At 33.7% G+C, this 27,387-nt stretch overlaps 1 protein-coding gene and 1 long non-coding RNA gene across 6 annotated transcripts in view; both read right to left on the bottom strand.

The window, feature by feature from the left end:
* The window catches only part of LOC130894243 (plasma membrane ascorbate-dependent reductase CYBRD1), an 86,383-nt gene extending 60,672 nt beyond the window's left edge, over positions 1-25,711 (bottom strand). Inside the window, exons 1-3 of one of the 5 annotated variants that reach the window (XM_057800902.1) lie at positions 25,557-25,711; positions 16,452-16,677; positions 13,792-13,972 (exon numbers count right to left, since the gene is read on the bottom strand). In XM_057800902.1, coding sequence (XP_057656885.1) covers positions 13,792-13,972; position 16,452 — 182 coding nt within the window. In that variant the 5' untranslated portion in view covers positions 16,453-16,677; positions 25,557-25,711. Of the gene's footprint in view, positions 1-190; positions 401-13,791; positions 13,983-16,451; positions 16,678-25,556 lie in introns of those variants that run through there. The other 4 variants (XM_057800901.1, XM_057800903.1, XM_057800910.1 and 1 more) reach the window with 4 other exon arrangements.
* A 400-nt stretch (positions 25,712-26,111) lies between these two features.
* LOC130894036 (uncharacterized) lies at positions 26,112-27,133 on the bottom strand. The gene is made up of 2 exons (XR_009059276.1): positions 26,617-27,133; positions 26,112-26,267 (listed from the first exon to the last, which is right to left on the bottom strand). It is a non-coding gene; the product is annotated as an uncharacterized LOC130894036 (long non-coding RNA).
* Between the last annotated feature and the right edge of the window lie 254 nt (positions 27,134-27,387).

Consider the following 27,387-nt stretch of genomic DNA (forward strand, 5'->3'; position numbering starts at 1 on the left):
CCTCATCGTTTTATTACTCTCTCTGACATAAAAATAGACTATAATGATATAAAATACGCATATAAACGAATATATGGTTAAAAATTATTTTTGCAAAATGTCATATCTATAAGTAGTGGAAATATAAAAAAAAGTTATTTCAATGGTTTTTATAAAATAAAGTATTATTTATAGTACAAAACCAATTTACCTTTTCTCCATTTTTTTGGTATCCTACTCTTCGAAACCAAAGAGTAGGAACTTTCGATTAAACTGAATCCCGAGCGTCATTTTTGCGACGAAATCAACGAGGTTACGAAAATATAAAGAGCGTTCCGTCGAACAGTCGCGAAAACACTGAAAAAAACGTTCGGGTATGAACCTAGTAGAGGATGTGACCAATAAAATTGCAAAATGAGGAAGTACAGTCTTCATCAAGAGTGAGATAGATTGTTCAATCCCTGACAGGAATATTTTAATGCGAGAGCCATTTGTTTAGTTTAACGTTGACAGATCGTAAAATTTAAACAGGAACAGATATGACAATTTTCCAGTAAAATTAGACATAATAATAAATAACAAAAAATAAAACTAAATGTTCCTACTAGATACCTGAAGAATCAGCATTCCTAAGATATAGCCATTCTAAAGTTTGGAGGAATTTCATTCACACATTTCCTCATGTACCGGATTGGCTACTAAAGACCGATTGACATGATGCAAAACACCGTGCAATAAATTGCATGCATCAATTTTTTGTGATTTTTCTAAGGCTTTCGATCGTGTTAATCATAATATTCTGATTAACACATTGCAGTACTACGGTTTCATGGGAACACCTCTCGCGTGGTTTACCAGTAGTAGTCTACTATTTATAGATATGACATTTTGAAAAAATAATTTTTAACCATATATTCGTTTATATGCGTATTTTATATCATTATAGTCTATTTTTATGTAAGAAAGAGTAATAAAATGTTGAAGCATATGATCCATAGACGTATCACTTCTTTTGGTAGACATTAAAATGTTTTTTCAAGTTATACATCGAGTATTTTAGTATGAAATTTTGTATGAATATAATAATTATATTATAAAATATTCCATTTTTCCACAAGGTATGAAGAACATTCGGGTCTTAATGCTATTATTAGGGTTAAACTTTGATTTTAAAGTAACCCTACGTTCATGAAGAATAATTTTGGTATAAAACTCACCAATATAAGTAGAGCTACGTCTCACAAATTCAAATCAGAATCGGAACCAGAAGATGAACTTTTGTAACTCATATTAACAATGAGTGAGATTATTTCATTAGTAATAGTGTCCAATTTCCACTTTTTCTCTTCTTCTTTAATCGTATTATTACTGCCTTTGCCCAGTTTTCAGGTTGAGGTCTAGTCTACAAGAAGGTTTTGTTATTACACTATATAACCCATTATACCATAGACACAACGCATGGCTTAAGTCATATCTTACCAACACAAGTCAGCTTGTAAGGGTTGATACAACGATGTCTTCTTTCAAGCCAATAGAACGTGGAGTGCCTCAATGCTCAGTACTAGGCCTTATTTTGTTTCTTCTGTTTGTCATTGACTATGTTTATACTAGTGGTGAAATATGTCTTTTTGAAAACGATACTAGTTTCTCTTGGAGCAACCCTGACCTCGCGCACTTCATAGGACCATACAATACATTAAATAACACCATTGACATCGTTGAATCTGTAACATTCTTAAAACTAGTTGTAGACACTTCTTTATCGTCTTAGTTCTAAGATCTAAGATCAGTTTCCAAAGAATTGAACTTATCCACCTTTATAACAGTTCATTGTGCCTTTATTGTGTCGCATCTCTGATATGCCCTTCCCTTTTGGGGTACGTAAGGTGCGATTCAATTTGAGAGAATCCCCAAACTTGTTGCTCAGTTTTTTACAAGCATTTGTCTACAAATTTGTATACAAATTTTTTGACAATGAAGTATTCCTCCCTCTCAATCTATATATTGGTTTTCATCTTTTTGGAATGCTCAAAGAAGCTTCGCGAGGTCATAAAACATGGACTCTAGGGATAGATATCCCAAAATATATTGTTTCTCTTGTACACCAATTTTAGCTCAATAGAGTTGTAAATGATTTTTTACTTACAGAGTGAACCAAATGAAACTGTTCATTCCGATATTTGACAGTATTTAAAGGAAATGATGGAACATGTTATTTTTTTTAACCTTGAAATATTATTACAACAATACAACGATGTCTTCTTTCAAGCCAATAGAACGTGGAGTGCCTCGAGGCTCAGTACTACACCCTATTTTGTTTCTTCTATTTATCATTGACTATCTTTATACTAGTGGTGAAATATGTCTTTTTGAAAACGATACTAGTTTCTCTTGGAGCAACCCTGACCTCGCGCACTTTATAGGACTTTATAGGACCAATACATTAAATAACACCATCATTGACATAGTTGAATCTGTAACATTCTTAAAAGTAGTTGTAGACAATTCTTTATCGTCTTATTTCTAAGAGTTAAGATCAGTTTCCAAAGAATTGAACTTATCCACCTTTATAACAGTTAATTGTGCCCTTATTGAGGCGCATCTCTGATATACTCTTCCCTTTTGGGGTATGTGTGGTGCGTCTCAATTTGAGCGAATCTTCAAACTGGAAAATAGAGCTGTTAGATATTTACTGGGACTAATCAGCTGGGTTCACTGCAGGGATTTCTTTAAAATATTACAAATTCTTCCATATTCATATTTGAATCAATTTGCCTAGTTCGTAAGAACACTTCTCCAATTTCAGAAATATATTCAGAAATACATTAGTTAAGGGCTCAATATTTTAAAATGCAAAAAAATGCACAATCACTTGTCAATTGAAATAAAAATCAATATCAACTTTTCCCGCAATAACTTGAGGGCAAATTTACTGGAAAGAACATACCACTCTGTAAAAGACTTCCGTTCTATCTTTATTTAGTTATTTTTATGTTTATGAAGCATTTTTATCTCTCTCTCTCTCTCTCTCTCTCTCTCTCTTCCTTAAGTAAAGTAAACAATTTCTCAAGTCTCAAGTTTTATTTAATCTTTAGTGTGCAGTTTAAAAATTAAGATAGGTAAAGTAGACAAAAAAATTTTGTCATTACATCACTGGCAATAATTATATCTCTTACTATCTCGTGTTTTGAGTCTGATAGGCAGAAAAGAGCACCCAGAAGATGGTGAGCCAGAGCCGACTAGATAGAACAAGTGGAAACATGAGTTTCCAGTAGAAATAGACGCCAAAACATTCAAAAGTATTTTAGAATGGATGAAGAAAAATTTGGAAAACTCTTAAGGAAAATAAAGCACAACATAACTAAGGAATCATTGACGAGAGACGTAATATCAGCAGATCGGAAACCAATAATGTTGCAAGTCCAAGAACTTGCTTGAAATATTCAGTTTGAAATTGACAAATTTCAAATGTTGTTTGGTCTTATTCTGGATAGAAAGTTCTCACGTAGATAATAATCTTATTATTATCTAAATGTAAAGCTAATATTACTGAAAACGAGAACAATTAATTGAATAAATTATATAACAAATCTAGCAATTGACCATTTAGATGACTACCTACGTAATTAGGTGTTCCAAATGTTCATTTTCATTAGCTAAAAACGCTGACAGGTGTATAGAACAGCAGTTTCAATATCTGCCATTGAAATACTTCGTATTGCCTGACGTATTCTTTCAGTCATATTATCTCTTGTCTTGGGTCTACTGGTGTGAACGAATAGCTAAGGATAAGAAGTGGCGATTCGTTTTTCAACAAGTCTAAATATCTACCTTCATTAACTGACTTATTAAAAGACATCCCTGATGTTGGATCTTCTGCATTCAACGGGGATTCGTTTTTCGGACTAGTAGTGCTTATGTTTTACTCTACCATTACTATAAAATGTAACCTCATCTATCCACAAAAGTATTTCAAGATCGTCGTGTATCATATGAAATATCCAGCACCAGCAGCAAGAATCCAACTTAAATATCAAAATCTCGAACATTCAGATTCTGGTGTAGAACCAAATGATATGGTTGCAATCTAAAATAGATACAAAATTCTTTCCAATTACACATTTCTTAAGATATATCTTATATCTATCTTTTAAATTCGTCAAGGTAAATCACAATATCTATTATAGATGAAACAACGTCCTCTAGCATTCACGTTTTCAATTATTTTGCTTGGAATTTATATATTTTGTGTTGCTAGACAAAAGCACTTTCAAGCAACATTAAATTTCTTCAGATATGAGCTTTGCTGGTCGCAAACTGTCCGACGCATGAGCATTCGTCTTTTGGTATTCGCAGAACTGAAATTTCTATCTGCTGATAAACAGTCAGACGTTCGCAGAACAAAATATGTTGGCGACCGTTTTCTTATGGAGGGTAGATGTAAGGGCCCTTTCACACCAAACGAATCCGAATCAATCAGAATCAATCCGAATCAAGTTGAATCTGATTGACCAAGATTCGGCTTCGAGCGCTTCGTTTAAATGTGAAGGGACTCTTTTCCCGCCTTCAGACCGGACGAATCTGGTTCAATCAGGTTTGATCCGAGGTCGCACTTGATTCAACCTGTCAGATTCCTCGTCCGGTCAGTCTTGAATCAACAACCATACGAGATGGACGTGGAGTTATTAATTTTAAAAGTTAAAGAAAATAGTGCGATTTATGATGCCAGTGATAAAAATAAAAACAACAGAAATCTGTGGTAGACTTTCTATAATTTGTATCCAGTTTCGAGATTTCAGGTCCCACCAAATCCAGCAGTATTACGAACAATCCCTCACTCATTCGGAAGAAGTCATAGAATTTGTAGGTCAGGATGGAAATGATGAAACATACCAAAATCCGGCCTTTTCCTATTTATGTGATGTATCCACACTTTTCTTGTTTTCTGTTTCCGCCGTTGCCTCCTACGAAACACTATTGTATTTAAAACAACTGCGTCCATGATGATAGCTCAAAAGCAACTAAAAGAAGGAAAACAAAAAGAAGATGAAAGGATTTTTATAGATTCAGGTTGATTCAGCTGGTGTGAAAGAGTGGAGATGACGAATCAGATTCAACTTGATTCGGAGTGATCCAGATTGATTCGGCTGAGTTTGGTGTGAAAGGGGCCTAAGGAGTACCATTTCTGTGCTGTACATCAATTCCTTTACGTTAGGGAGGCGCTACTAGAGCATGAGTTTGAAAAAAAGATAATGACTTCGGCGTACGACTTGAGCTACTTTTCATTTTACGTCCACTCGGACAACTTTTCACTGGGTAAATTTTTCCCATTGTGATTGTATTGTATATTAAAGTTTTATGATAATTGACACTTCATAATTACTTGCAAAATTTCATAAAAATTCAAAATAATCAATTAACATTCAGCGTTATCTCACAGTAGTTTTTCTAGGTTAATTTATACAAAATTATTTCGGACTACGTGAATAGTTTAGATTTTGTAGACCAATATTCAGTTAACGACTCTAGTCATTTGAGATATTAAAGTTTCCAACACTTTATCTAAAATAACTAAATTCATATGATAACTCTTCCGATAGGAGGGCCATTCTGGTCAAATTTTGAATTATAAATTACCGTCTACAAGCGAACAGTTTTTAATCTACGTTTTATGACAGTAAGAAAAATCCGCGGACTCATAGAAAATTTTTAATTGCGCATTTTAATTATAATTAGAAATATTTTGGTTGATTAGAGTTTTTAACGAATGTAAATTTATGATTATTGCTGATTCGAATCTTTTATTTATCATAGTTCCAACTAATATTAACATTGAAAATGGTGAATTGAAAATATCTAATATTTTTATACTTTCCATCCAAGTTTCCAAACAATATAATAGTTTGGCAGAGTTAATCACAAGATTTAATGGGGTGATAACTAAAAATAAGGAATAATTTACAATAAAATAAAGAAAATCGGAGCCAAATATGCTTCATCATAATAGTTAAAACCAAATTTCATACTTAATAAATAAATATTAATGAGAAAAATGTGCTTGTATCTCCTTGGAAAGTTTGAGTAAGTCAGGTTCGAATGTTGTCGTTTTTAATGGCATGATTCTCATCAATAAGACGACTTTTCAGTTTACTCTCGATAATTTTTAGATAATTTAGAGTCAGGAATACTATTCCAAGCATTGAAAATGATCATGTCTTCCTCCTCCAGATCATTCATTAGTGTTTTAAACTAAGATCACATTTTTTCTCCTCCAATATTTCCAATCCAACACAAAGACATTCGTATACCCTTGATTTAAAATCCACCAATTGTATTTCAAAGCTACCAATGTCAAATTCAAAGGAAGAAAATTTCTACTTCGTTATTGTAGCATTTAAAAAACTTGTGACAAATACCAAAGTCGCTCTACTGTTTTCAAATTCATGAGAAATGTTTCCTCCATATTCAAAATTATTGTTTTAAAATGGCGTTTATCAATAAAGGAATTAGTTTCTTGAGGATGCTTCAGCAAGTTTCGGAGAATAAAACAATATGAAGAACTTAAAGAAAACATTACAAATGTTCTTGATTTAGCAAAGAATTTTAATTTATTAAAATGAGATGTAATTTTGTTCTCAACTAGTTTTTTTGGATGAAAATATTATGCCAGAGCTGCACTAAAGTAGCCAAAGAGCCACATGCAGTTCTGGAGCCTCTGCTTTAGAGTAAGTCGGCCAGAAAAACTAAAACACAATAATTTTTTCACCAAAGTGATGGGTTTGGTAAATTGACTGCACATAATTTTACTGTACCATTTTCATGGTTTGCTGAACATAAATCGGCATCCAACTTGAGCAGCTTACTTTTTAAGCAATCTGTCCCCTAAATACCATACACGTATTAGATGGAACCCATATTAATCACAAAAATCAGAGAGATTATATTTATAGAATGGTTGTTTTGGGATTTTTTTGGATTGATATTGATTAATCCGTTCACAGCGCACAATAATTAAATCCCGGACTTATTTCAAACCGCATTTTTGCAGAAAAAAATTCTAACTATTCCGGGATTTGCTTGTGCCTACCTGGTACCTACATTTTAATAAAAAAAGTACGTGAATTATCTCATTACTTAATTTTTGTCTTACATTAAAGTGACTGTGAAAAATCATAAATTTACATATTTAACTTCTAGTTCATATTGTATTCGTTAAAATTTATTGTAAACTGACCGTCCCCTGACAGGAATCAACGTAGTAGTTGAGTGATTCCTAGTGTCCCTTGGACACTTGAAGATCCATTAACTCATCAAATTACTTACCCTTATTTTTGTATTGATGTGGGTCTAACGACCATAAATATAATTATTTATAGCTTTTGTATAGAATAGGATTAGTATTTAAGAGAGCTTATACACGCATAGTTTTAACATCCAACTAGTACAGTAGTCACTTTATTTATTTATATTTTTTGCTTAATAAATAGCTGTTTACAATATTGTGAATTGAGTTATTTAATTCGTGTGAAAGAAGATACAGAATCCCAACTCGACGCTTGAAATTAGTGCTTTGAAGGGAAAAAATCTCACAAAATTCGAGGGTCAAGTTATGAAAGTATTTTTTTTCAATTTACATAATGCTTTTATGATAAATTTCAATATTATACGTAACAAATTGCGTGTATAATAAATATTATGTATGTAAATTTAGTAGGTGTGTCCGAAAGGCACTGTACGCCCTTGGTTTGCATGTCACGGATTCACTTGTTACATTGATGTATGTGGTACTATCTATGCATATACTGCCATCATCAAAATACTTTTTAGTTTCAACTATGTATTGATATTTAAATAATTTATGAAACATACTTTATTTAAAAGTCGTACAATCTCTATTCTTTCATGTACTAAACGTGATATTTAAACGGTAACGCATGGTCGACCACGATAATTATAATTTCTAATCTTGGTAAAGCGCAACGAATCACAATAAAGAGAAGTACAGGTGTAAATCAAAAACTGCAGTCAGTATTTTTATATAATGAAATAATTATACGAGGACGATATGATGGAATGGACAACCCCCAAAAACACGCTTATAAACATGAAAGAGTGACCAGATTCCTACTAATTGCTAATAATGGTCGATCTATATGTTTTTGAGGTCGCTGATGAAGTTTGTTTTTAATTAAATTTAGGGAAACCTTGTCAAATTCGAATTTTAACAAAAATTTTCGATAAACATCATCATTTATTGCGTTCAACTCTCGACAAGTTGGCGAAAAATCAATATTTCTTTGTGAAAATTTAATAGCATATTCTTCAACTATTTTGTAAAGTATCAAAAGCTGCACAAAATTTCCAAAGCATTTTCTTGCCAGGCAATAAATTTTGGAAAATTTTTTTCACGGTATCATGACATTGAAACGAAAAAGTTGAGTGACAAAGTTATTAATTATCCATCACTACATATTCACACTGAACGGAAAACGCCAATTAAATTTTACAGGTGACTTCGATATTTTTGAAATTCCCGCGACTTCGCAAGAACGAAAATCGCGGTCATTTCGTGCGCAGGTAAGTAGGAGCAGAAATATCCGCTATTTTGCTCGTTCATTGAAGTAGTGGTAAATAAAACATTGCAAGTTTAAAACATTTTTTGTGGTTTGGTTTTTTGTGTTAAAATGAAAAGGAATACTTTCGAAAATGTGAGTAGTTATTAAATAATCCAATGCTTCGTCAACTGATGATTAATTTTTTATTTTTAGGCACTCATATTATTCACAAATAACATAATCCCAGACACTGACCCTCCCAAAAAGATGGAACCTTTTTGAAATAGCAATAATTATGCCAACAGAGGCTCAAACAAAAATTTGGGCCATTAATAATAATCTTGTGCCAGTCAATAGCAGCACGCACAACCAGTTTGCTGAATGGTATGATGATGGTACAGTTTTTGACCACTTCAGATGTTTCGGAAAAATCAAGGGCAGATTGTTCGACCATAAAGTTTCAGTGGCAGAAGACACATGGTTTGAAAGATTGCACACTAACGTCCGTTAAAGAATAATCATCACCTATTGTTTTATTACATGGATTTTCATTTGAACAGATGATAAAAGAGGCCGCAATCTTGGAAACAACAGTTTGGTCAGAATCAGTGAGCAACGTCTCCAACTATGCCCGTGAAGTTTGCATGGCCAGCTTAGACCGAGCATATGAAGATAAAGGCCAACTTGGTGGAGATGGTTGCGTCGTTGAAATAGTCGAATGTAAAATCGGACGAAGAAAATACAATAAAGGGCGCATGGTCGACGGTCATTGGATATTAGGAATGATCGAGTGTGGCGGTGACGGTTACAGATTGAAAATATGTCCTGATAACTCTAGAAGTGCCGAAACATTGATGGAGCTGATAAAGAAGCATGTCAAAGTCGGAGCTATCATTTATACTGACTGCTGGAAAGGATATTTGGCGCTAGAAAGTGAAGGCTACCAGCACTTTACAGTCAATCATTAAAAGCTCTTTATTGACCCTGAAACAGGGGCCTACACCCAAAATATTGAATCCAGCTGGAGGCATATGAGAAGAAGAATATCGAGGGGGGAATCAGAAGTGACTGGGATCTACATCTCTGTATTTTTTTCTCTGAAGACGGCGAGTCCGGTGAAAAAATATTGATCCATTCGATGCAATCATTGTAGATATAAAATTTTTGTATCCTGGAAAGAATGATCGACCTCCAATGGAAGAGAATGAGGAAAATAACTAAATTTTTGTGGAATAAAATTGCTTTTCATTTATTTTTATTGTTTTTATTGGTCTTTCGGGATCGGGAAATACGTCGATGCTATCGATTCGGTTAGGTTAGGTTAGGTTAGATCCGGCGCGTTTACTATCGTATTTCTATTTTTCTTTCCTTTTTCGTGGTATGAATAGGCCTTTTTGATCTAATTTTTAATTCATGCGCACGATCCCGGGTATATTTTCTTAGTCCTTATTCGATTGAAACCATTCCCTATCATTTTTAACTTCCGGCGTTTTTCGGAAGTTTATCCCATATTCATATACACAGTCTAAAAGTACATAGTTTATTGAAGTTTTTTTAGAAAATTTCAGCCCTTAATCTCTATTCGATAAAAAGATGTCGATGTTTCAAGTTCCGTGTAGTATGCAGTGCACGTGTTCCTGAGTTGGAGAAACAAGAAAATAAGTTTACATACTACATCGGTAATTTTTAAAAGAAGTAAAATATCAGTATTTAAATTTTTCGAAAAACGTGAATGACTTAATTGATTGCGCGTTTACAAAGATTAAATCTTTTCCACAGAACATCGTTAGAAAATCCATTTTCATCTTGCAATGTACGGTGCTCAAAAAAAATTGATTCCATAGACAAATATAGGTATTAGAGATTTATAAAATCTGCCTCCGGCATCTGCGTCTGCCTTTTATCACTTGTAACTTGTGTATTGTCAAGTTCAAGTGTGGCCAGGCAACAAGTTGGACCCAGAAAGATGGGGTTGAAAATTAACAAATAATTATTTGGTACCAATTCAAACATTACTCCAGAAAAACTGTTAAAACTATTTTTTTATGCATCAATTGTCAGGGTCAAACTTGCTACAATATTGAAACAAATACAACAGATGAAGATATTTATGATATTAATGAAGAGACAATTGATGCATCCCGTTTCTTAAAACAGCGAACAGAAGAGGAAGGAAATGAAGATGAAGAAATAATTGTCGAAGTAGAATTAGATAATTATGTAATAAAATAGCATGTAGAAGAAAATAAAGTATTCCACTTTGATCATTAGCAATATTAGTATCATTAAGGCAATATGATTCCATCTGATCAAACTATCTTTATTACAATAGATCGTTGAGTATACCTACTGGGGAAACTACGTTTAAAAAAATGCGCCAAGTACATTACCTCATAGGTAGTGCGGAAATTAATGCATATTATGTGAAATATGAATTTTGAAATGATTTGAACCGCGATATCTCACGAACGGTGAGTCGTAAGAGAAAAAGTGTTTGAACCATTTTTGTAGAAAATTGTATAATCTACAACTTTTGTAGAACTTATTTTTACACTAATACTTACCATTTTCGAGAAAAATGGAAAAAACCTTAATTTTGTACTTTTGACCGAGTTATTTTCTAATATTTATAAACAAATTTTCTGTACCCCATTATAAACTTTGAAACGTGTGTGTATAAGAACTTATTTTGATTTATTTTGTTATGATTTTATTCTGTTTGTTTCATTTTGATATTTAAGAGCAATACAATCAATTCAATCGATTCTCTAACTTCTCGATGGCGTGCTTGTAGAAGTTTTTGTCTTTTGCCTCAAAATAAGCTTCAGTTGCAGCAATTGCCTCTTCATTTGAGCTGAATTTGTTACCGGCAAGCATTTTTTTGAGATCAACGAATAGCCAGTAGTCTCTGGGTGCCAGATCTGTATTAAACAATGGATGAGAAAGCAATTCGTTAAATTCAACCATCATTGCCATCGTGAATCGATGTATTGTCTTGAAAAAACCATGGTTTTTTCTTGTTTTTTGCATTCAAACGATCTAACAACTCTATCTAGTATTCGCTATTGACTTGCTCTCCCATTTGGAGATAGTCAATGGACAATATCCCATGCGCATCTCAAAATACTCAAGCCATAACCTTTTCAGCTGACTGTTGTGTCTTTGGACGCTTCAGACGTTTCCACCGTTTCACCGGCTGCAGTGCACTCAGATGAAGATCGTTTTGATTCCGGAGTGAAGTGATGATGCAAAAAATCTGATTTATTACGTGTTAACATGCCCAAACTCTGAATTAAGGCATCAGCTATCTCACAAAATTTCTGTTTACGATTAGATATAACCAATTTCTGGATTTTTTTGATGTTTCCTGGAGTAACCACCTCAATTGGAGGAGCAGAACGTTCACCATCATCGGTGTCTGTACCAGCACGTTTAAATTCATCAATAATGGTTCTTATCGATGAAGCAGAGTCCTTTTGAAGTCATTGCTGAGCATGCACAATATTTTTTATCAAGAAGCAATGATAAATTAACACACGAAATTTTTTTGAATCACGTGTTTTGAAAATAACAAAAGTAGCTTTAATGGCTGTCATTTTTTTCTGACTGATCGGAATGTAATAAAATTTTACACATAGTCTTTTGAAAGTTTCTACTTCATTTGGATTTGATAATGGCAGCGCCATCTGTGTGTTAGTCACACGACTTATTGACTGATGTAATACCTACCTACATACCATTAAAAAAATAAATGAAAAAACAGTTTTTTAGACACAGGCGCCAGTAGCCCTTAGGGGGGGCCTAGTTTTTGATAATATTATTTCTATGGTTGTAAGACTCATATAGAGGGTGTCTCATAAATATTGTGGATTTCCAATGTCATTTTTTTTATTAAATAATAATATAAAAAGAAAGCCCTATTATTCAAAGTATAGCCCACCGTAATCTATGATGACGTTCAATAAGCTTTTTGAGACTTTGATAAAACCATTCATGGGCTAGAAACCTAAAAAAACTACGTTAAGATGACGTTCCCGCGCCCAACATTTATATATATTCTTGTTCATCATGAAAAACTTACGACATATTAAAATTTCAAGGTGATCGGAGGTGAGGGGGTTAAACTACATAATTACCAAATTTTTTCTATGTGATAGAATTATTTTCACGTCATTTGCTCACTCCCGAATGTTTTGCTTCAAAAAATATAATATTAATGTTTATACTTCATAATCAGCCATTTTGAATTTCCCTTTCATGAATGTATCGTTTACTGCAGTAGCGTAATTGCACCCTGTACATTAACAAGCCTTAACAAACATGTTTATGCGAATTAAGTTTGGTAATTAAATATTGAATCTACCACAACACGAATATATCAATTTAGATAACACATTGTATAACATTTTCAACGTAAAGATCATAAATATACCGTCAACAGGTGTGGTATATGATAAAAATATATTTTAAGTATATAATTAGAAGATAGTCACGCAACCAAGCGGACACCTTGTTTATATCGACGGTTGCCTACCTTCGCTGTTAATAATTTTTAAATTTTTGGTCAATGATGTCAACGAACTTTAACCTTCTAAATAATTTTCACAAAATTATGTTTCATAGTTTTATTATTGTTGACATTGAGGATACGAAGGAAATCTTTGATTTGACAACGCAGCAATACCTGATCGACTGATATAGATACAGGGTATACATAATAGTTATTTGTATGCCAATGACTGAAAATGCTCGTACTGTTTTTCGTACCTTGCACGAGATTTATCCGGCAACGAATTAAGAACGGACGCATTGTATGGATTCGAGTAACTCTTCATCGCTGATGTTTTCTTTTTCATCATCATTCATTGTTATTCATTAATTTAGACAAAACTTCGAATAAAACAAATAATTTCAGAAAATTAAAAATTCAAAGTTATATAAAATCATCGAAGTGAAACTGTCAACTGTCAACATTGAAGTGGCTAAAGTGACATTTCAGGAAGTTAAAGTTGTCTACTCCAGAGCGTCCCGAAAGTGTTTTGCAGTACGGAACTGTCAACTGTCACTACATGGAACACTCAAAACGCAACTTTCAGTATGTAAATGAATACAGAACGAACAACTTTCAGATGGCGTCGTCTAAAAAAGGTATTTATATACACATTTTGATGACTATTTATTAATTTAACAATACCAAGAACAAAATATCAATCTGTTCTGTTTTATAAATCAATTTAAAATATCGGTAACTACTTACGCTTTAGCTTCGGCTTCTACTTCTTTTTCTTTTTCTTCTTGAACGTTGACCACTGTAGTTGGTGGAGGGGGTAGATCGTCCATTGGTAGTGCATCCTCCGGAGGCGTCGGGGGTGTTTTGTCGAATTCTGCGATTGGGGCCAATTCTGGCATTGGGGAGACAGAATTACTTTCCATTACCACTGAAATAAACTAGTCTCACTATGAAATAAACTAATGCATATTATATCAGGTCTGATTGGGTGAATTACATTATTATTTAAAAAGTAATAGATCATGATTTGAAGCCTTTTTGGAAAGGTGTGGATGAATTTGAGCATTAACTCGCATAATGAGCATTTTTGTGAATGTTACATTACAGAAAAAACGAGGACGTTTCAAGCTTTTTGCAGAACCAAGTCATGATTAGTATTGACTGGTAGAAGCATTTCCTGGAAATCAAGTATTATAATAAAAATTTTGAATAATGATGCTTGGGTGGAGATAGAAACGGCATTGGATTGTTTCATAGATGACTTCAAGAGAAAAAATGACAAGTTTGTTGACTTCTTTATACCGAGAAGAGAAAATTAGCATATAGCACATAAATAAAAAAGAACCAAAAGGAAGATCGGGGATATGAACTTTTATATCACCCACATCCTGACAGGGCACTTTCGACGGCACTTCACAAAATGAAGAAGTAGCACACACGTTCTTCGTATGTAACCACTAGAGGGATTTTAAAGAGGAATTAGAGAAAATTATTGGCAGCATAACTCCCGATAATATCGTCCAGGTGATCCCTCAATATCACCATAGTTCGTGGTTGGAGGAATATAACAGAAGATGGCGGTTTAGTGGGTAGGCTACAGAATTCTTACGTATGTACCAGCGCTTCTGGCGGAATCCTTTACTTGGATAACGTATCTTGTTAATATAGAGGAACCAAAAAAGTTTTTAGCCAAATATCACAATTTTACAGTAGTGGAGTCACCAGCAGGCTAAATAGGCTAAAGCCTAGGGCGGTGTGTTTCAAAGGGCACAAAATTTTTGATTTTATTGTTCACACGAAGAAGACAAGTTCTCAAAATTTTACAGAAAAAAAGGATTTTAATAAAAATTGAAATTCAGTATAATAAAGCAGTTCTTGCTTAAAAAGAGTGAAGAACTATTTATGATAGATATTAAGTCTAGAAAAGTTAAACGCGTTAGCTCTTTTATGCCCAAAATGGCCGTTAATGACACCCAGAGTAAAAATGATTTCATTACGCAGTTTGATTTGTGGAAGGCACTAAAAGTACCTTATCTTACCAATTGGCGATACGGTCCTTGAAGAACCTTGATAACTGTTCACCATTCTTCTCGATGTTCTCCTGGGGTCGTCCTGGTGGTCTGCGGCCCTTGGCCTCTTGAACCCTCCAGTATCCGTTCGACGTGACCAAGCCATCTAAGTTTCGCACCAGGCTGGGCTCTCCATACATAGCATTAGTCTCAGCGTTAGTACGGATGCTCCAATGTCCTTGGTCTTTAATTGGGTCATAGATGCGCCAAAGTACTTTCCTCTCTCACGAGTTGAGTCTCAGTTGAGTCTCACATGGCCTTGTCGTGGTGGTGCAGTATTAATGTCTCAATGACCCCTTAAGCTATACCGACGGCAGCTTTATCTGCTGATAAGCAGGCAGAAGAAGCTCTATAGTCGTGGTGAAGGCAGTTCTTCTAGTGGTTGGATGCCAGGAAGACAATATCCTCCTCCTAGGGATAGAGGTTGGGCTTCGGGCTATCGACCCCATTCCATAAGAGGTCAATTTTTAGGAAACCAGGAACAAAAGCCTCAGATTAGGATAGAATAAACGGAAATGGTCTTGCAACAAAACAGGACTCTAGAATTTTGCACTAAAAAGACGATCACCTAAAAGAACGTTGTTTTATCGGATTCTCACCCCCGTGTGACTTGCCAAAGCATACGCGTGTTTCTAGACGTTGCGAATTACCAATTTAAATATAAAAAGAAATATTGTTTTAAAATTTTTGGTAAGTACTCGTAGGAACTTTAGAATAAAGATTTTATCGATTTAAAGTCAACATGAGTCTTGTAATTTAGCAAACAAATAGTTTTTCATTTTATTTTACATAATTTACCCTAATAGTAGAGTTTATCAATTAAAAAAAATATTTAGCAATAGTATAAGATTTAATCGATAATTAAATGTGGAAATATGCTATTTAATTAGGTTAGGTTAGGTTTTATCGACATCAGGTATCGATATCTCGAAAACGAATCGATATATTGAAAGATTTTATTCCTCATTTTCAATTTACAAAATGGCACATCCAAATCCTGGCGACAAGGAAATCGTAATAGCTTCTGAAAGTCTTTAACAGCTTATAATTGTGTTATCTTCTAAACCCTCCCTCCGGATCTAAAACCCAGCTACGCTCGTGCTCTTTCTTCATTTAATGTAATTGTTTCACGTCTCAACTCATGTGTACCCGCGGGACCCCACACGCGCGCGAAACAACCCTAATAAAAAAACATACCAACCCCTTCCTTGCAAATGAAACAAACCCTATATCAAGGGTAAATTTAACATTAAAAAATAACATCAATTAGAACGATAAACTATTTATCTTTATTTGTGGATATTTATTTATTTATTTATAATAAAAGAAACAACTCACTGTTTTGATATCTTCAGACTGGGGCACTAATGGGAATTCCAAGTTCCGTGAGTAGAATTACGCGTCGTCGGTAGTTGAAATAATTACTTCCAAAGCAATTATCTGGTTAAAAACAATCGAGAATTGTCTCGCGGTTGAGTTCTTTCAAAAATGATTTCGATTCACCGACGACTATTATTGAGAAACTCGGACAATATTGCGGAGAATCGTCGTTCACAGCCATCTCCTGTAAAAAAAGTAAAAGTTCAATTTTTCTTATTGGGTAATAAATAATTATGGATGTGCACTTTAGTATAAATAAGTTTATTTTATATTTATAGCATGATTATACCGTTTCATCACTAAAATATTCACTTTATTTGTTCAGTATGATTTTTTGTTAGTAAATTTCACATTAGTAAATAAAAACAAGTTTTTTTAGTCCATTTTTTTATTCATCTGGCTGTAGTGGAAGTAGGAAGTGATGCGTGATTTGCTTCTGTTCTGTTAACGTAATGATGTGAGATGTTGAAAAGTAATCGATTATGATATATCGATATTTAACAATCGATAATCATTTAAGAGCGGATCCTAAGCTAAAAGCATCATAATGCATGCATATTTGGATATTTTTTGCATATTTCTAAAAAACATTCATATACGATGGTTGAAATAGACAAATAAAAAAAATATTTATGATTTTTTCTATTCCGATTGAGATTCGAACGCATCAACCACTTCTTCGGGTGTAGAAAAACTTGGAACTCGCGATTTATTTTTGATTTACCAAAATAAGAAGAAATCATTGCGTACAAAACAAGGACTGTACGGCGGATGACCCATCAATTAAATGTTTTAACTGTTAAAAAACGTTTTTGTTTGAATCGATGTGTGAGAGCTTGCATTGTCGTGGTGGAGAATGATTCTTGTTCTGCGATTGGTTTCACTGATTATTTCGTTGATCTAATGGAACGGTGGCGTCGTCATGTCCAGTTATTCTAAAAAAAACAGGCGACCGCTTTGCATTTTTTTGCACCAATCGACACGACTTTTTTTTGAGCGATTAACAAATTATGCGGTTTCCAACGCGAACAAATCTTAGCAATATTGAATGTATGCGAGTGGAATTAACGCCCAATCTCACGGTATGTCACATGACAATCTTGTAATATCAATTTACGCACAGTGGTTCAAACTTCATTATATCAACGTCAGATTTGACATATTCAGTGTTGCCATATTTAAATACTCAAGTAGCAACCCTTATATGCATATTTAAAAGCATTTGGGTCGAAATGACTGAAATTTTTACCCAAAATTAGAAAATTTAGTTGTCCTAATGCGTATCTTTCCGGCTTAACCGGGAAGAATTTTTCAGGTAGTCAATTAGAAACTTCCAACTTAACTCAACAAATGCGATGAGGGTTAAGGTTTGCAGATTTGTTGTAGGCAATTTTTGTTCAAATCTTGCATTATCCATCACTATTACACTGTTCTGAAGAAGATCTATAATTTGTTCGAACTATTAGTCATCATATCAATAAACCATCTTTAACAAAACCATTTGAACTGCATAAGCGAACTATCAGTCTGCTCCCCTTTCCTGATGCTGGAAGCCAGTAGGTAATGATTCAAAAAAGTCTGTTTTTGACTCTTAACGGTTTCATCTTGTAATCATTATTTCGAGCAGTGGCAAGCGCTTTGTCTGCTGTGGGATATTCTTTTCTAAAGAAGAACGGATATACTGACTTTCGAAATTCGATTTTTCATTTGAAATTTTAGCATTCCATTTTTCTGTAAATCGTAGATTTCTGAACGCCAGTCGTGCTTCTAATTTCACTGTGTCATCAACACTTTTACTTAAATGTAAATTATTTAAAACATTGTTGATTGTTGGGCAATTCTAAAATGGCATTCGACACGAATTTAACTAATTTCTCTATGGACCATTCAAATCGTCAATTTCGATACCAAATTCAATTATTAGTTAAGTAAACTTCTGTGCGGCAGATGGCAGGCTCCGCGGGGAAGCCCGAACATTTTAGAATCTAGCACAACAACCTGAATGGCCTTTAACAACTTCTGGAGTGTTTCACAGCATTCAGTTTGTAGTAATTTGGTATAAGAGTTGTAAATATAATTTATAAGAATGGTAAATACTTTATAATTTATTTATTTTAATTTTAGAATCATAATTTACTGAAAAATTTTATGGTAGTACATTCTTTTTTGTAAAATGTTCTGTTCATGAAATGTACATTTTTGATTGATACTATAAACATTTTAGAAAATGAAAGTTTTTAACTAAATCCTTTGATATTGTTAAATATTCTAGAGAAAATATTTCAAAAGTTTTAAAAATCGTGATTTGGTAGATTAAAAATGTTTAATTGTTCGGAAAAAACACCTGCTTCAAAACTCTCAAGAGAATTGAATTTACGAAATTGTGAATGAAAACTTATAATTGATTTATATAGAATTATAAGCTGTTTCTTATTGAGAACGTGGCAATGAAGCACCAAAGTGGACTAACTTTAATATATTCTCCGAGCTTTCGAATACTTTTGTATTCATCGTCTGAAACTGAGATTATAGTCAAATATAGTATAAGAAATATGTATAAAAATAACACAATATCTACTTTCAATAATTTCATTATTTTTATACATATTTCTTATATTGTATTTGACCATAATTTCACTCCCAGACTATGAATACATAAGTATTCGAAAGCTCGGAAAATATATAAAAGTTATTTCACTTTGGTGTTTTATTGCCACGTTCCCAATACGAAAAAGCTCATAATATAGCTAGCAAAGACTTCTTTACAATTCATATATGTTACATATAGGTATAGAATTTTCAGATATGAGTCACTTTAAATATGCTCCATTTCCCACTGTCTGTATCTGTTATTTTTTCTTTTATTTGCCTCAAAGTGTTCATCTATTGGTTCTAAACGCTGCCTGCGTGTCATTTAATGTGTTATCTACCTCCTGTCTTACTCTATCTTCAATTATACGTTCAAAGAGCTTGTATATACTATAATATTATTAAAAATATACTTCAGTGCTAACAATTCTCCAAACTATCGAGGGATGTAATTATTTCATGCCCAAACACGAAATTACTTCGGTTTTCCCATTTCACACAACCACTTTAAGTCTTTGTTGATATTACAAGAAATTTCTAGTCGCATCGATCGAAGTTGATGACAAAAAGTTGATGAACTTGTTGAACTATTCCAACCTTATAACCATTTAATCAGAATAGTCGATCGATGCCCTTATTCAAACAAGTAGGTAGAAAGTACTTGTCCTAATTAAATTTTTCTGTTCAAACATGCCGTTAACCGAGGATCGAGTTACAAGAGATGTTCGATTTTAAGTACAGCGTATTAAGTGAGAATTAGAGCAATTTAAATGAGTTTTAGGTCAAACTTCAGTTGAGAAAAGATTTCGGGGCAATTTCCAAAAGTTTGTTAAATGCATTGGATTTAATGCATCTTTAGTCAAAATGTTCGTACACCTCCTGTTTAATTTCATCGTCGCTGTTAAATATCGCCACTCAGCTTTGCGAACAAACAATATTTGGACGGATTAGATCAGGGTTATATGGTGGATATTCAATCTCTGTAAAGCCACATTCAGTAGCCTTTGAAACTGAAGCAGTGTGGATTGGAGCATTGTCATGAAGCAAGCGCAAACCTCGACTGATTTTGTCGCGCTTTTTTGCGATAATTTTTTGACGCAAACTGCCTTAGTAAGTCAGAGTAATAAGCCGCGTTCACGGTTGTATTTGATCTTAAAGTCAATCAAAAAGACATCCTCGCAGTGCCATAAAATTGTAACCATTACCTTTTTGATGTTTTTTGTGACCTTCGATTCTTTTTGCATTGGCACTTCATGGAATACCTTTTGGATGTCGGATCATAGTAAAAAACAATCACCTGTTACACTGCTTTACACTGAGCTCAAAATGGAAGGTCACTTTGCACTAATGTTTGTCATATTTGAATACTCATGGATCCTTGGTTTGGAAATGTCGATCTGTGCTGCAATTTCTTTGTTATTAAGCGCCGATCACTTAGAACCGTTTCTTCCACTAATTTAATTTTTTCTGTGACTCTCACGAGACACATGATTCTCATCCCCAGCGAAACAACTTAAACTTAAAGTCACTTCAAACAGCCTCCATCATGTTTTTGATTTGTGGCGGTCTTAACCTTTCTAAAGTTGAAAATTTTATAACGGCGCGAAACTCAATTTGAGAATTGTTCAAAACAATTTGATTTAGTAGTCATTCGAGCTCTACTATAATAAAATGGATCGACAAAAGTTGAAACCTTGCGTTAATCTTTTTGAATCTTGATGTTTCACCATTTCCTTTATCAAAGTAGCAATCCATGTAATTGTGTGGTCTAGGTCATGATACTTTTCCGAAATTGAACTTATTCGACATAATTAAACTATCAGAAATATTCTAAATATAAAACCGATCTAAACTCTTAATCCAGAAACGTAGCTTCGATGTTAGTAGAAGGGTAGAATGACGATTAGTTTCTGGAACACAGAATGAAGAATATAGAACGTGAAATGGATGGATAAAAGTTGGTTAATCATCACCGCTAAGTAAGTTATTCGGACTGAAAGCTAGAATAATTGAACCAGGTTTCCTCCAAAGTTATGAAACGACGCATTTTGCTTAAACCGGTTCAATGTGAAACGTTCATTCGATTACTACGTGTTTGGTCCAAAGTTAACGAACGTAGCACTCGACGCATGCTTCAGTCAATATAAGACAAATAAGACGTTTTGATATACCAATATCTCTCTAACTTTAATTCGACGTTCGCCCATAATATTTGGTGAACTTTTTCGATGATATATCACCGATTGTCGCATTTTTTTGGTCGTTGCATTTGAATTCAGCTGCTCAAAATTTTACGGGACGTAAACGTAAATGATGCAGATATGTAGTAATTCCTCTTCACCATCGTCAAATAGATACTAAGAGCCCAAAATGGTTGAAACTTCGAAAAGAATCTCTCAAATATATTATTGTTTTGGCGACAAAGTAATTTCGGTTTTGTACTATAAAATAAAACAAAGAATAGTTTTTAATCAATTATATATTTTCCATTTTGCTCAACTACATTTTGCCCTCTGTCTTTCAGCTCAAGATTCCGCGTTCATAAAATTTCTGGTCTTTATGAACAAAAAACTGAACCAGATGCGATTGAAGGTCATCGTCATTTGTGAAAGTTTGACCATCAATGAATTTTGTGAATCTCTGCATGGTAATCAGGCGGTGCCAGATCAGGGCTGTATAGAGGATGCGACATCACTTTCCAGCCAAACTCCAATAGTTTCCTACGAGTTGCCATACGTTTCCGATTTGACAATTCTTACTATTTTAATTTGATTGCTTTATCCAGTTTCATTAATTGTTGATAGTAAACATCAGAATTGATCGGTTGGTCCTTTGGAAGCAGCTCAAAAAACACATCATCTTTGTAATCTCAACAAACTGAAATTTTCTCAACTTATTGAAGTGAGTGAATTGTTTAAAAGCAGATGAATAATTAATAGGTATAAATAAAAGTAGTTTTACTTCTTATAAAAATGTTATAATTTACAATACTATACGTATAAGTATTCCTATAATTCACGAGACATCCTATATATGTATAATTTAAAGGATTAATCGTATATTTTTGCCACTACAAACACTTCTGACCTTTCCAAAGCTTATATCTATAGTCAATTGAAAAATACTTGGAGGTTAAATTTACTTACACCTCTCTATTTATAAAACAAATATTTTTAACTTTTCTGGAGGATTATAATAGCCACCATGGCTATTTATATCAGTTAGTTCATTAAGTTAGCAGAATTATTACTAGTCTGTTCGTTAACACAACAGTTTACGTATTCTCACTCTAAACTAGGGACATAAAATGTTCTTAAAATAATTGAATTTTGGTTGTATGTGTTGGTTTAGGAATTTCTGATTTCCGGTTGTTCTTTTAATAAATATTATGATCGTTCACTAAATTAGACTTTCTGCAAACGTTGCTAATACTCGTATTTAACACGAAATCCAAAAAAAATAAAAATTTCAAGACTCACAAGAGGATACCCCTACGAGGTAACTTCGTAAGCTAATGTGGGGGACAGTTATAACCAAAAGAAAAAATCCCTGAAATTGGAGCTTTCCTTATCAAAGAAGGTTAAAATGTTCCTAACATACAAACAACCACAATGAAAAGAGTGTATGTATAGCCACCGAAACTTACTCTTCTCAAAACGAGAATACCTCCTGGATTACCCCACAGAAACAGAAGGTGAGGAAAAGTACTACAAGCGAATTTCGGGCTAAGTAATACGATGAGTCCTGTAGGAATTACAAGGTATGGTCGAATGTCGTATCCATCCTGTTGTCCTGGACTGGAAAGGGTCCTCTTATCAACGCGTGTGTATTCACTGATATCTGCCAACAGACTTTCTTTGATCTACTCACTTAGTCCTGATGCCTTTTCACTTTTTCAGGTGTAATTCTCAACGTTCTATATCATTTGCAAACGTCTTAGCTTTTTCTCTCCTGTCTTTATCTCATCTTGATTCTGTGTGGTCATCTGCGCCTATAAAGCGATTACAACAGTAACAATCCAACCATACCATATAATTGCATCCTGGACCATTGTCCGATACTTTTTGTCGTTATTCCGACATTGATAATTGTCTCTGTCGTTAGAGAGCTCTCCTTTAATTTTGGACCTGTTCTATTCGGCATAAACTTCCAAGTTAATAACCTTGAATGTCATTACAGAGCTTTTCTTTGATTTTCGACCTGTTCTATTCGGCATAAACTTCATGTCAACAACCTTGAATGTCATTACAGAGTTCTCCTTTGATTTTGGACCTGTTCTATTTGGTATAAGCTTCATGTCAATAACCTTGACACCGTTAGGGTTTGTGTATGTTTCCCATACTCATAAATACACTAACACGCGTTTCGATAGCTAAGTTATCGTTTTAAGAGACCGAGAAGAAATTGAACACTGAAGTTGGAGTGAACGATACACCACAGAAGGTACACCATATGGTATAGGACAACCGGAGCTTATTAGCCACATATTTATCTGATTGAAATTTAAAAAGCGCTAGTAATGTTTTTAGCATGGTATAGAAAGTCCTTATTGATATCAGTATGATTGTATCTTATGGTAAATGTGGTAAGGCATCAGAATTACGTAAGTAAAAACAAAGAAAGTTGCCCTCACTGGGGATAGCCGTCCCCACGGTTAGGTGAATTTTTGTCGGACTAAAATTTTCTCTACCAGAAATCAAGCGCGGATCTAGGGTGTGGTCATGAACCCCCTAAACCCTGATTAATTAACTAGGAATATGTAAAAGTACTAAATATTTGGATAAAGGGAGCCAAAACCCCCAAATATATCGAATATCGAAAATAACCGGGAGTCTGTCTAGAGCTTTATGGTTAAATGACTTACGAATTGATCTACTCGAAAGAATCAAATGTTCCTAAAAGAACCAGTAAACTTAAGAATCGACTCACTCGAAGAGTCGGTTGGTTTTTGGGATAGACGAGAAAGTTGAACTAGTGAGGGAAGGCAAGAAGAATCGCAGTTCTTTTGGAATCGTTCGAATAAACGCTCTTTTAGATGAACGATTCAAAAGAATCGATTTTCGATGTGGTAAAAGGCTTAAAATTCCATGGATTCCACCTTTGTCAAGACCCTGGATCCGCCCTTGCCAGAAATAACCTGCTACAATTCTCTAAAGGATGACCTCTTAAATTATAATAACTATTCTCTTATCATACAAAGTCTGGACATCCAACGTTCGCAGTTAAAAATATTATAGAAAGAAGAAAAAAAAGTTGATCGTTGCCATTTTAAAGCAATTGCTGAATATTAGAAACGAAAACCGAGATTAGAAAAATGTTAATACTGGAAAAATATACGCAAGTATTCGAACTTGTTTTTTTTAAGAATGCATCCAAGAAGATGGATCACATCGAATGGGATGTTTATTTAATGAACGTATCCTTCTTTGAAGTTAGTATCATGAACTATACTCTTGTTTTCTTTCAGGATTTTCGTCGCCTGTGTATTTCTCGAAACAAAGCAAATTGAAGCTTTAAGATGTCACTCCTCGAGATACCCTTAATCATTATTATGAATTCCAAAGCTCTGTAATATTCTTCTAATCCTTGGATTTCTTGTGATCCTCAGTGTAATCCTTCATCTGGATTTTGGAATGGGCTCATTGAATCATCTCCTCCATGATTTTAATCTCATCCAAATTTATAGACATTCGTTGCTTTTCATATGCTTAAGATCTGCTGAGCTTGAAGCTTATTCAGCAGTACATCCCCACGCTACACTATAACGGGGATGACCTAAATAAGGTGGTGCTAGGTCTTCAGTTCCTATTTGGATCGTCTTCAAACGAATCCTCCTCGTAGTTCTCATTTTCTTCTAGGAAGGCCTTGATTGTTAATTGGTAGTCTGGTTAGTTTCCTTTCCCGCTATGTTCACGTTGATTCTTCTTCTCATGGTCGCAGTGTCGTAGATGGATAAATTATGAGAAAAAATCAAATTAGAGCATCGTTGATACGATTTTCGACGACGTATTGTTTTAAAAAATGTCAAGTTATTTGAATTTTGTTCCATAATTTCGAATTTAACGATCAAACTCATTTCCTATCGAGCAGTTACTAAACAAAAGATGTCAATGATCCCGTAACTAATTGAGAAGGATGCTGTATTACGTTTTTCCTTTACTTATATTTCTATAATACGAATTCAATTTATAATTTTTAAAGTATTATTGTCAGTGCATGAATTTTTACATTACAGTAAAATGTGGAAATAAATTGTTCGTGAAATATATCCAATATTATTGTTTTGAAAGTAATACCATTACTTTTAACTGAATTTTTAACATTTGAATAAACCTAATACGACCTAAAGGATATTATAATAAAAACTTATGCCTCCCTTACGTATTATTATCAAGTTAATTCATTGTACAATTGTGTCCTCTCCCGCTCATTTTTTATGAATGAAAAGCGTAGTAATACATCAAGCAACCTTACTTGAGTAACTCGATTGTTTCCATCCTTTTAACTGTTCCACGTTATACGAGATTCGACGCCTACTTTATGCACTTTTTATTGTACCACTTAAAACGAGAACGATAGCGCTGTATCCCGCCAACTTGATACCGAATTCATTACTGGCTGGGGTGTGTAATAGCTGAAGGTAGCTTCTTGCGCTGTTGCCAATGTTAACGAGGGAAAATCACAAGGAAATCGAGGAAAATTCCTGGAAACTCGAGTTCGGCCTAATTAAATTTATCGTTACTAGTAAATACTTTGGACAGTTTTATTACCGATAATTATTAAGATAAAGTTGTTTTGATTATGAATAGTATAATTTTGTTTATTGATTGTTGATTATTGAAGACTCATGGACTGACATTAAAAATGTTTTCGAATCTGCCCGATTCCATATTAAATCACCTTACCACTTTGATTAACGTTTCGTTTCAAAGGCTCTTTTCCCAATTGCCTTAAGGTCATCCCATGTGACGGCCTGTTTTTTAGGTATTATTTAGGATTTTTTTTCTACGACCAGTAAATAGATAGAGCTTTAAGTTTATTATCATTTATTAACATATATTACGACAGTATAAATATAAATTTTAAGCTAAAAATATTGTGTAGAACTTGAGTTACAGCGTTCTGAGCACTCCCTCCTCGAAAAAATGATTCTGCCAGATAAGCCAATCTGTCTGATTGGCTTATCTGAAACAAAAAAAAACGGTGTTCTAATCTTTAAGCCTAAATGCACGGAATGGACTATTATCAGTTGAATATACAAAAAATTGGACTTTTGGTAGATATTTGAAATAAAAGTTGCGAATTTTGCGTTTTTTTTTTGTTTTTTGCCATACAAAAATCGAAATTTTTTGAATGTTTGATTGATAATGGTTCATTATATGCGTTTGCATGTAATAAGTATGCCCTATAAATTTCAAGTCATTCGGTCAAGCCGTTTTTGAGATACGATGGAGGAAAGTTTGAAAAACACAGTTCTGAGAAAAACGCGCTTAAAGTTTCAAGTTCATTTAAAACTATGAAAATCTCAACTTACCCTCAATCGGCAATGCCTGGTCCATAGAGTATTCCTTCCTCTTCCTCTTGAAACTTAAAGTTAAACATAGTTAAAAACTTGTCTAAACTTGTATAAATGTATATATGTATAAAAGGGGGGCCAGGTATAAAGTCGACGGTACACAATAGGCCCGGACCCCAATTGCCAACTCAGCGCTCCGAACAGCTTTTTATTTTACCTGCTGTATCTTTAAAACGACTTGGAATTTTCAAAAATCACTTTACTACCTTATTCTAGACATGTTAAGAAAGCAATTTATGAAAAAAAAATCGATTTTTTGAGTCCATCACATGGGATGATCCCCTTAAGACAGTTGTAATTATACCTCTGCATAAAGGAGGAGATGAAAATCAACCATCGAATTATTGCCCAATAAGCACTTCGTCTCACGTCATCTAAGATCATAGGAAGATTGGTCAAAAGTAGGCTTTTATCATTTCTCCATCAATTTGAATTTTTAATTTCCAAAGTTTGAAATGTTCTATTTACAATGAAATTTTAATAGTGTCTTAATTTGACATTAAAAAAAAAAAAATAACGAAAAGTGACATTTTCTGGGGCGTAGTTACAGGAAACATAAAAATATTTAGTTAATCTTTGTTGTTGTAAGCCTATCTTTTAACGTGTTTTTACATCGCTTAAGTAAATACAAAAAATTATTTGTTACAAAATAAATAAATTGTTATATTCAATTTTTTAAATAAAATATCGTGTGAAAAATTGAAATGTGATTCGTGTATCATATATAAA

The sequence above is a fragment of the Diorhabda carinulata genome, chromosome 5, assembly GCF_026250575.1.
Source record: "Diorhabda carinulata isolate Delta chromosome 5, icDioCari1.1, whole genome shotgun sequence".
Lineage (NCBI taxonomy): Eukaryota > Metazoa > Arthropoda > Insecta > Coleoptera > Chrysomelidae > Diorhabda > Diorhabda carinulata.